The 12,306-nt window shown below is 38.3% G+C and overlaps 1 protein-coding gene across 1 annotated transcript; it reads left to right on the top strand.

Annotated features, from left to right (window-relative positions):
- Positions 1-1,273: 1,273 nt before the first annotated feature.
- Positions 1,274-2,011, top strand: LOC116090472 (melanoma-associated antigen 10-like). The gene has a single exon (XM_031371384.1). The coding sequence runs from the start codon at positions 1,274-1,276 to the stop codon at positions 2,009-2,011; it is 738 nt and encodes a 245-aa protein (XP_031227244.1).
- The last annotated feature ends 10,295 nt before the right edge of the window (positions 2,012-12,306 follow it).

Below are 12,306 nucleotides of genomic sequence, written 5' to 3' on the forward strand. Positions count from 1 at the left end.
AAAAAAAAAAAAAAGGAATGTTGTGTGTTCGCCAGAGAATTTGGCCTTATCCCACAAGATCATGCTAGAGGACAGGTGAATATTAAAAAAGGACTATTTAAAGAGAGCATGATAATCTCAGAACATGCCTTTACCTGTCAGCTCTCAGGGGCACAGATCTCTTCTGTCATTCCTCCACTCAAGCTACTTCTCAATTGCATTTACAAAGCATTAGAAAGTGTGGTTAATGTATTGATGGCAATTACACGCTCACAGATTGGAGTGCAGAAGATACTATGGAAGTATTGGGAATCAAGGTGAGGTACAAATACTGAATAGGCCCCAAAGGCAAAAACCCACCAAGACAGAAAAGACCCCAAGACATGCAATACCACATATCCCATTGAGAGCCATGGGATCTGAGGTCTTGCCAAGTGTCTGTGTTTTGCGTATTTCTCTTTCTCATATGTTTCTACCAGTTCTTATAGTGAAGGCCAACTAAAAAGAAAGCTGACCAGTTCTGGGATTTCTCCTATGAAGATCTGTAAGTTGGCTTTTCTTTTCAGAGCCATAAAGGTTGAGAATTTAAGCTGAAATAATTTAATATATTTTTCTTCCAGGCCTGTAGAAGCTCATCACCTACACAACTGATCATATTTCTACCCATGGCACCCTGTCAGAGTCATCATGCATTGCCAGCAAATGTGTATTCATCTCCATTTTGAGGGTGATTTCCAGGATCCAAATGAAGTGGAGGACTTGACGTTTGTATTGGTACCCATACTAGAAGAAGAGGAGGAGGATGAAGAAAAGCATGAGGAAGAAGAGGAAGTGGAAGAAAAGGAGGAAGAAGAAGAGGAAAACAAGGAGTAGAAGGAGTAGAAGGAGGAGGAGGATGCAGAGGAAGAAGAGAAAGCAGAAGAGGGAGAAGATGAGGAGGAGGAAGAAGAAGGTAATGAAGAAGAAAAAGAGAATGAAATGGAGGAGAAGGAAATAGAAGAGTGGGAAGAGTATGAAGAAGATCAAGAAAGGGAAGGCAAAGAGGAGAACAAGGAAGAAACTAGAAATTATGAGAATAGTAACACATCATCCATGTGTTTTCCTCATTTAAATGTCTCCTTACCTGCTTTAACTCTTCTTCCCCACTCCTTTTCCACCCAATTCTCCATCTCCACTTTATTTCAGGGCATTGAGGAAGAGAGGCATGCTTCAGGAATACTGACTCTTTAGAAAACTCAGAGCTACTTCCACTCATCCACATTTCAGAAAAAAATTAGATGAAGATATTAATCACATGCAAGAAGAGGAGAGTCCAGGCATTATCCATTCTTCAAAAGCTATACCATCTTTGATGAATAGCCTACTAAAGGAAAAGATGTCTGATTTGGTGTATGCTATGATCTTCAAGTATCTAGTGAAGGAACCAATAACAAAAGTAGAAATGTTAGATATTGTCAGCAAAGAATACAAGAAGCAATTACACATGATCTTTATGGATGCTTCTAAGTGCTTGTACATGCTTTCTGGCATTGATATAAAGGAAAACTGTCCTATAAGCAACTCCTATACACTTGTCAGTTCATTGAACCTCACCTATGAAGAAAAACTGAATGGAGAGCAGAGAATGACTAGAAATGGCTTCCTCATTGTTATTCTTGGCTTTATATTCATAGAACGGAAGTGTGATTCTGAAGAAAGTGTCTGGGAATTCCTGAATATGATGAGAGTATATGATGGGGAGGATCATCCCATCTATGGTGAGCCCAGAGCATTTCTAACCAGAGATTTGGTGCAAGAAAATTATTTGGAATATCAGCAGGTGTCTAACAGTCATCCTCCACACTTTGAGTTTTTATGGGGTCCAAGAGCCCATGCTGAAACAACCAAGATGAAAGTTCTAGAAATTTTGGCAAGGATCAATCAACATGACCCACTGTTTTTCTTATTTTTGTATGAAGAAGCTTTAAGAGATGAGGAAGAAAAAGACCTGGACCAGAAGTTATTTCTCCAAATAGAAGCCCAGTCACAATGATGACAGAACATGAGCTTCTAGCTTGTACCCAGAGTAATGGATTTGTTTTTGAGTGTGTTCACTCTGAGTATGAAAAAAAAGTAATAAAAATCCTAAGTAATGGAAGGTCAAAAGTAGCTTGAGTAGAAAATAGTGCAGCACTATCATATATGCTGTTTTGGAGGCGACTATTTTTCCATTTGGGATAGATTATCAAATGTTATTCCTTTTAGTAAAAAAATGCTAGCTTTAAAATCCAAGATTATGAAAAAACATCAATCATAAATTTATTGCTGTTTGTTATATTTTTAGAAAAATACAGAAAACAAACTATATGATGTCTTATTTTTAAATCAATGTAGTCTTCTATTCTGTAAAAATAAATGCTGTGTGTTTCAATACTTGTGTAGCTTACTAAAAAACAAAACCAGTAAAATATCAGTAAATCTCAGCAAAGGTTATACTCAGTGACTTATCAAATATTTGTTGAATAATCTACTTTTAGAAGACACTATTTCATTGGCATAGGAAACATAGATAAGTTAGACATACTTTTCTCAGAGAATGATAAATTGTAGGGAGAGGTGTTGTGTCAAAAACAAGGTGAAATATCTTGTAGAACATAAAGAACAAATGAAAATAAGGAAAAATAGTTACCCAACAGGAGCAAAAGCCTGATATCAGTGTAATTTGGTTGGAGACTTGAGAAACTCTGACTCCTTTGGGGTGAATTTTATATTTTCATGGAAAGTTTTCAAAGACAATACATATAACAAGTCTTGTAGGAGAGAGAAATCCCTTGAATAAAAATTGCTCTGAAGAGTTCCCATGATATTTGGGCTAAAAGAGAGGAATTTCTATTTGCCCCCTATGTGGAAGGTGCTCTGGTATCTAGGTGGACTCAGGGAATACAGTGTACAGTGTATGTGGAATGCCGAAAGAATTTCCAAGGACAAAAATGTTAATATCATGGATTGTCATCAGATAACATCAGGCTGCCATTCCTTCTCCTGGTCTGGAAAAGACAGAACCAATGCTATTATTATTGCATCTTGATTTCTATTTTGTCCAAATCTAATATAGGTCAAAGATTTGGGGGTAGTGGATTTAATTTAAAAGTTTATCCAGAAATTGAGTAGCTATAAAAGAGGAAGCGATTGATCTTTGACCAAACTTAAGAACCCTGAGTTCTTTCAGCCTAGAAGTTCAGCCTCAACAATAAATAAAATATCATCTAAGAAGGAAAATTTCATGACTTTTATTTGGGATGCTTAATTTTTTGGTTGTTTTGATATTCCTTACCATGTTAAACTTCTTTTCTAAGATGTTATAGAACAATAACAAAATCTAAAAGAGAAGATGGCAGGGTCCAGGGTCTAATTAATATTCTCACATCCATTCACAAAACAATCAATATATTTGGACAGTGTACCAGGTGTTTTACCCACAGTCAATGACTTTTTACTGTGCTGCTTCTTTTCTCAAACCTAACTTTAAGAGGAGAAATCTGGGGATGCTAGTCCTTGACAGTTACCCTCAAGGTGACATAGCTGGTACATGCTAGCCCTCCACAAGAGTTTATCTAGAGTACATGTTGTTCTAGTTCTGCTAAGCCTGAGGAACCTTCAGTACCTTAATTAATTTCTCACTGTTCCAAAATGTGTGAAATAGAAAGAGAGAGAGAGAGAGAAAGAGAGAGAGAGAAATTGTTCAGTAATGGAAACAGAAGGAATGAGAGATAAAAATAAAACACATGGTGAGAATTACCTTCATTTTACAAGGATTGTCTTATTCTGTCCTTTAGGAAATATCATGGCTGGCTTTCCATAGATGCTGGGAGTTCATTGCTATTTTCTCATTTCCTTGTATTAATGCAACCTTTGCTTGTTATTTTCCATCGTTTATTCCTCCCCAAAGCAGAAATATGATGCCTTGATCAGATCAATACTGCATCCTCCCCTGTACACTTTGTTTCTCTTCTAGTGATATTATGTGTTCCAGAGTTCTTTTTCTATTGATATAAAGGATCCCAATTCTTATGTAAATTCCCAAACTGTTTTCAATAATTTTGAATTCCCTCTGCTTTGGTTTTACTATATGGGACGAAAGTTTCCCTTCAAAAACTTACAGGGAAGCTTAAAGGAAGGTGATTGTGTTAGAGTGGCCCTCTGTCATGACTAGTTTAATACTTTTATAAAAACCATGACATTTGAGGGAGATTTTTTTTTCTCTCTCTATCATTCTTAAAGCTGTTGAAACAAACACAATTCATCTTCCCTAGAAAGTGATTCTACAGCTTGGGGGCTTAGAAACAGAAAACTCTTCACACGAGACACCAATAATGTAAGTTTCTTGGTCTTGGAGTACTCTGCCTTTAAAATATTTTTCATATTGTCTTAAGGAAAAGATCAATAACCCTCTCTATTGAGAGCTGGATTAAGGTAGTAATATCTAGAATAAAGAAAAATCCTGTGGACATGACTTCAGATACTGAAACACTGATAGAACATTTTTCACTTTATTGGGAAAATCAGGGATTTTATAAGAATGTTGAACTAGTGTGCCTGTTCACTCTGGACATTATTATCTAGGGAGTAAAACCAAAGGAAAGTAACCTTACGGAAAACAGTGAAAAGACTAAATAAGAATGATATTGAGAGGGATGAATGGCAGCTGCTGCTCAGCCCTGAACACAGAATTCAGTATAGGGTTGGAAAATACCTGAATTTTTTTTTTAATGGATCATATAGGTAAGGATAGTGGTAGTAAAGGAGATCTTGTGAATAGGTGTTGGGAATACTGTGTCACCACTGACAGTCAGGCATGTTTGGTCTAATCAGGTCTAATAATGGGCATAAGGACACAACCACGTCTCCTGTATCCATCTGGCTAAGCCTTCTCTTTTGACCACTCTGGTAGTCCAGAGTACCTTTGCTTGTGTCCCAGGCCTAGACCATCATTGAAGTCCAAGGTAGGGTGTTTCTTCTTTTTTACTACACTGATGGAATTCATCCATAGGAAGTATGAAACCAAGTAAGATTGATTGTAAGTGGGAATTTCTTGGGATATGGTATCAGAATGATACTGTAAATAAAGGAAGTGATGGACATTTCTGAAAAATAAAAGATTCATAAGAATGTGCCAAACTCAGATGTTTCCTTTTGTATTTTAAGGTATTTGCACCCTAAGGAGAGGGTGCCATATTGCTGTAAGTATAATTCCACATTAACACTAGATTCTCTTTGAGTTAGGCCTCAGTTCCAGAATGCAAACTTTTGTAAGAACACGATGATGGCATACATCCATGTGGAACAAATGAGAAATGATGTATTCAAAATTGAAGCAGCCTTCATCATGCTGTTAAGAATACTATCATCTTAAATATAGTGTATGTATCTAAAGACAAGATGTCTATGTTAAGGTTAGACATAATATTTTCACATGGGAATTCTGAAGTTACATGAAAAATTAAATATATTAGAATCTTTCTATGTAGATAGATAGCCAGCAAAGGACATACTTTCTGTTTCAAATACCTCAATATGACTATCCATTGTTTTGATTTGATGATTCATACATTTGTTTTCTTGTTTTTTTTCTATCAAATATTTGCTGGACAAATGATGTAATGAATATAGTAAATGAGCAAAGCAAAGCAAAATAATGAGACATGTAATTTAGGTAATATATGAAATAACAAAGGGGAAGAAAGGTTCCTAAAAACTTTAGAAATGCAAAGTTTTGGCTCTTCCACTAAGCTACACCCAGGTTCTGTGCCCCAGTGTAGGAGAATGCCAGGGCCAGAAAGTGGGAGAGTGGCAGGCATGGGGAGGGGGGAGGCAACAGGGGTTTGTTTTTGTTTGTTTTTTTGTTTTTTGGAGGGGAAACTGGGAATGGAGAAATTCGCATGTAAATAAAGAAAATATCTAAAATAAAAAAAAATAAAAAAAAAATAAAAAATACTCCCAAACTACAAAAAAAAAAAAAACTTTAGAAATGTTTTATGAAATGTTAGAGGAGTACAAATGCATTCTGAGTTCTTAAGGCTGCTGATGAGATAGGATACTGTTCTAGTTTGTTTCCTATTGCTGTTATAAAGGCCTAGTCAAAAAGCCACTTGGGGATGGAAGGATTTACTTTGCTTATATTTCTATGTCTTAGCCCATTATTTCAGGAAGTCAAGTCACAGGCTTGAGGAAAGAACCTGGAAGCAGGAATGGCAGCACAGGTCAAGAAGGAACAGTGCTTCCTTCTTGACCTGCTCCCAATGATTTTTCAGGTTTTATTTTTACATACCCAAGACTAACAAGCACAGCCCACAATAGCCTAGGCTCTCTCACAAAATTATTTATTAAGAAAATGCCCCATAGACTTGTTTCAGGCCAATCTCCTGGGGGTATGTTCTCAATTGAGATTTGTCTTTCCCACACAGCCCTAGCTTGTGCAAGTTTACAAAGACCTAACCAGCACAAATATATTATTCTTAGGTGAAGATAAGTGGAATATGTCTTGTGATTTGAATTAGAAGTAGAAAGGTGATAGGATCAGAGGTGAGGAGGGCACATTGTCTGCCCCAACACTGAAAGTAACGGGGACCAGCAGGACCCAGGCACCCAGGAACTCTGCCTGAGCAGTGGGACAGGTTCTTTCCGGTGGGGGCCAGTGCCATGAGCAGACCTTGGACGTGAACTTCACATCTAGTCCCATAACACCCAGAGGAAGATCCACACCCAGTTGCTTTAGCAGCCCCAGGATCACAGGATAAGAGGTAAAGAGAACAAAATACCTGCCTCAACACCAGAAGTAACTGGGACCAATGGGACCCAGGAATTCCTCCTGATCAGTGGCATGGATTTCTTCCAGTCTTGGCAGGTGCCCTGAACAGACCCTGGGCACAAACTCCACATCCAGCCCCACAACACCCAGAGGAAGCTCTACTCCCAGGCACTCTAACATGCCCAGATCCACAGGATGCCAGGATCCCAGGAGCTTGGTCACACCAGGATCTCAGGCTCCCAGAGGCAGTGTGACTCTAAGGAGAACTGATACACCCAGGATCTTAGGACAACAGAATACCAGAATCACAGGATCACAGAGAAAGCTGAACTCTAAGGAGTTCTGACACAACCAGGATAGCACCCAGTCAGATATAGTAAGGGCTGGTAGCACTAGAGATAATCAGATGTTGGGAGGCAAGCTTAAGAATTATGTTTATATTTATGACAACAGAAACCAAGTTTACTTGGCATCATCAGAACCCAATTCTCCCACCATTGGAAGGCCTGCATACACCATCATACTGGAAAATCCAGATTCGCATCTAAAATCACTTCTCATGGTGATAGAGGACTTTAAGAAGGACATAAATAATTACTTTAAATAAATTCAGAAGAACACAGGCAAACATCTAAGAGTCCTTAAAGAGGAAACATAAAAAACACTTAAAGAATTACAGGAGAACACAATCAGACAGGCAAAGGAAATGAACAAAACCATCCAAAATCTAAAAATGGAAATAGAAACAATAAAGAAATCACAAAGGGAGACAACCCTGTAGTTAGAAAACTTAGGAAAGAGATCAGGAGTCAGTGATGCAAACATTGCCAACAGAATACAAGAGATTGAAGAGAGAATCTCAGGTGCATAAGATACCATAGAAAACATTGACACAACAGTCAAAGAAAATGCTAAAAGTAAAAAGCTCCTAATCCAAAACATCCAGGAAATCCCAGACACAATGAGAAGACAAAACCCAAGGATAATAGGTATAGAAGAGAGTGAAGATTCCCAATGTAATGAGCCAGTAAATATCTTCAACAAAACTATAAAAGAAAACTTCCCAAACCTAAAAGAAAGACATGCCCATGAATATACAAGAAGCTTACAGAACTCCAAATAGACTGGACCAGAAAAGAAATTCCTCCTGTCACATAATAATCAAAACACCAAATGTACTAAACAAAGAAAGAGTATTAAAAGCAGTAAGGGGAAAAGGTCAAGTAACATGTAAAGGCAGGCCTATCAAAATTACACCAGACTTCTCACCAGAGACTATGAAAGCTAGAAGATCCTGGGCAGATGTCATACAGACCCTACAAGAACACAAACGCCAGCCCAGGCTACTATACCCAGCAAAATTCTCAATTATCATAGATTGAGAAAACAAGATATTCTATGACAAAACTAAATTTATACAATATCTTTCCACACACAGCTCAGGGCAGGTAAAGAGAATGAACAGAACCCTAAAAGAGAGCTCAACTAAATTGATCTTGGAGACTGGTGCTGACTGTGTAGTTCTCTTTTCCCTGGCCCTGTTCCAAGCCTAGAACAACCTTTACCATTTTAATCTGACCTCTTTTGAGATCCCATTTGGTACCCCAATTCCGTTGATGTTCATTTTGCCCTCTCTGGAAGTATCCCAACTCACTGCTTTCAGACTGGTTACTGGGTCTACATCCATTCAAAGGCATTGAACACAGTCACTGGAACCTTGGTGGAATGGACCCTTCCTGGTGCTGCTAGGCACTCCCACAGCCCTCAAGGTGGATGGTATTGCATCCTGGGTGCAGTACAGAAGATGAATAATCTGCTCAAGCTCATGATTACTCGACCTTGATCATGAATGCCTGGTGGTACCTTTGGATTCTGGTAACTTCCCCCATCCTATGCAGCCCACATGTGCCAGTTCACCAAACCTGTTACGGCACCCACTGTCTCCCTTCTGTTGGGGTTGGTGGTAGCTGGGGCAGCCACCGGGACCTCTGCTTTGGTCATACAAGGGAAAAATTATGACAGTCTGAGGGAAGCCATGGATTTAGATATAGAGAGAATGGAAAATTCCATCAGTTACCTTCAAAAATCATCGATTTCCTTATCGGAAGTACTGCTACAGAAAAGGAGTACTTACTTTTCCACCAGCAAGGAGGACTATGTGCTGCCTTAGCTGAGGAGTGTTGCTTTTATATAGACAATACTGGAGTTGTTAAAGATTCAATGGCCAAGGTGAGAGAAGGGCTAGAAAAGTGAAAGAGAGAAAGAGAACGGAATCAGAGATGGTTCACGTTTTGGTTTAAGTCCTCCACTTGGTTTACCTCCCTCATATCCACCTTGTTAGGATCACTAATTTTTCTCGTGCTATTGTTGACTTTTGGACCCTGCTTATTGAAGAACCATATAGCCTTCATAAAAGAGAATAAAAGAGCAGTACAGCTGACAGTCCTGCACAAACAATATGAGACAGGACCTAAAGAATATGAGTGAGTTACCAGATAACACTTAGCACAGCTCAAGGATTAGAAATTGTACAAGAAAAAGGGGGAGAATGAGGGACACTAAGGGATTTTCCAGTCCCACAACCTCCTTACAGCTTCTCCTTCCCTACTGGGGTTAAGGCTAACCCCAAGTTCCATTCTCCACCCAAAGGAATATTCTTGAGTAAAACATTCTCAGTAAAATTGCAGATTGTACTGACGGATCGTCAACAAGATAGAGTTCAAATGTGTGTTATGATCAGCCCATGCTTGCTAGCCAATAGATTTTAAAGATCAATATGCTTAGCCAAAAAGTTTAAACTGTAACCTTGTTGATATAACCTGTGCCCCTAAAAAGTATAAAAACTGTTCATAATAACAATTCAGGGTCACCTACCTTCTTGTCATTTGCATTGAGGGACTAATTGATGGTTGACCCCACCCACTGGAAAATAAACCTCTTGCTTTTGCATTGGAAAAAAAATCTTAGTTTATACCAATTCAGGCACGAATGGCTTGCTGTAATATAAATAAGAAATATAAATAAAAGTCATAGGAAAGCATATTTTGTTTTATTTCTAATATCAATGAGGAGATTATTTTCTTTTTTTATTTTCTTTTATTATGTTTTTACATTTCAAAGATTACACCCTTTCCTAGTTTCCCCTTCAGAAACCCTCTATCCCATCCTGCCTCTCTATGCTTCTCTAAAGGATCTACTCAACCCACTTACACACTCCCACCTCCCCGTTCTGGCATTAAAGTACAATGTCACATCAAGCATTCATAGGACCAAGGCCCTCTGACAAGGCCATCCTCTGCTACATTTGCACTATTGGTTGGTGGTTTAGTTCCTGGAAGTTCTGGGGTAGGGTCTGGTTCATTGATAACTGTTGTTCTTCCTATGGGGTTGCAATACCCTTCAGCTCTTTCAGTCCTTTCTCTAACTCCTCCATTGGGAACCCTTTGCTCAGTCCAATGGTTGGCTGAGAGCATCTGCCTCAGTATTTGTCAGACTCTGGCAGAGCCTCTCAGAGGCCGCTATATCAAACTCTTGTCAGAAAATACTTCCTGGCATCCACAATAGTGCCTGGGTTTGGTGACTGTATACAGGATGGATCCAAAGGTAGGGCAGTCTCTGGATCATCATTCCTTCAGTCTATACTCCACAATTTGTTTCTGTGTTTATGGAGCATGTGTCCTTGTTATACATTTTCTGTATCTGTTCCTCTGTTGAGGGACCTATGAGTTTGTTTCAATTTCTGGCTATTATAAATAAGGCTGCTATGAACATAGTGGAGCATGTGTCCTTATTACATGTTGGAGCATCTTCTGGATATATGCCCAGGAGTAGTATAGGTGGTTCCTCAGGTAGTACTATGTCCAAGTTTCTAAAGAACTGCCAGACTGATTTCCAGCCATTCTGACTGGTATGAGGTGGAATCTCAGGAACTTTTCCATTTGCATTTCGCTGATGACTAATGATGTTGAACAGTTCTTAGGTGCTTCTTGCCATTCTACATTCCTCAGTTGAGGATTCCTTTTATAGATCTGTACTCCATTTTTTAATAGGATTATTTGATTCTCTGGTGTATATCTTCTTGAGCTCTTTGTATATATTGGACGTAGGATTGGTAAAGTTCTTTTTCTAATCTGTTGGTTGTCATTTTGTCTTATTGACAATGTCCTATGCCTTACAAAATCTCTGCAATTTTATGTCATCCTACTTGTCTACAGTTGATCTTAGAGCATAAGTCACTGGTTTTCAGTTCAGGAAAATTTCCCCTATGCCCATGTGCTGGAGGCTATTGCCCAATTTCTCTTCTATAAGTTTCATTGTATCTGGTTTTATTTGGAGGTTCTTGATCCATTTGTACTTGATATTTGTACAAGGAGATAAGAACGGATAGATTTGCATTCTTGTATATGCTGACCACCAGTTGAACCAGCACCATTTGTTGAAAATGCTATCTTTTTTCCACTTTTTGCTCCTTTGTCAAAAATCAAGTGACCATAGGAGTGTGGGTTCATTTCTCGTTCTTCAACTCTCTTCCATTGATCTACTTGCCTGTCTCTGTACCACTACTGTACAGTTTTTTATGACTATTTCTCTGTAGTACAGCTTGAGGTCAAGGAAACTGACCCCCCAGAAGTTCTTCTATTGTTGAGAATAGTTTTTGGTATCCTGGTTTTTTTGTTATTCCAAATGTATTTGCAAATTTGTCTTTTTAACTCTGGAAAGAATTGTGTTAGAATTTTGATGGGAATTGTATTGAATCTGTAGATTGCTTTAGACAAGATGGCCATTTTAAGTATAAGAATACTGCCAGTCCATGAGCATGGGAGATCTTTCCAAATTCTGAGATCTTCTTTGATTTCTTTCTTCAGAGACTAGAAGTACTTGTCTTACAGATCTATCACTTGCTTGGTTAGAGGCACACCAAGTTATTTTATATTATTTGTGACTACTGTGAATGGTTTCAATTTCCCAATTTCCTTCTCAGCCAATTTATCCTTTGAGTAGAGGTAGGTCACTGATTTGCTTGAATTAATTTTATATCCAGCTAATTGCTGAAATTGTTTATCAGGTTTAGGATCTCTCTGGTGGAATTTTTGGGCTCACTTAAGTATAGTATCATATCATCATCAAATAGTGATAATTTGACTTTTTCCATTCCAATTTGTATCCCTTTGACCTCCTTTTGTTGTCTAATTGCTCTGGCTAGGACTTTAAGTACAATATTGAATAGCTGGGAGAGAGTGGGCAGCCTTGTCAAGCCACTAATTTTAGTGATATTGCTTCAAGTTTCTCTCCATTTATTTTGATCTTGGCTAATGATTTGCTGCATATTACTTTTACTATGTTAGGTATGGGCTTTCAATTCCTGATCTTTCCAAGATTTTTGCCAAGAAGGGGTGTTGAATTTTGTCAAATGCTTTATCAGCATCTAATGAGATGATCGTGTGGTTTCTTCCTTTGAGTTTGTTTGTATGGTAGATTACTTTGATGGATTTCCATATACTGAACCATCTCTGCATTCCTGGGATGCAGCCTACTAGATC

Source organism: Mastomys coucha, chromosome X (assembly GCF_008632895.1).
Source record: "Mastomys coucha isolate ucsf_1 chromosome X, UCSF_Mcou_1, whole genome shotgun sequence".
Lineage (NCBI taxonomy): Eukaryota > Metazoa > Chordata > Mammalia > Rodentia > Muridae > Mastomys > Mastomys coucha.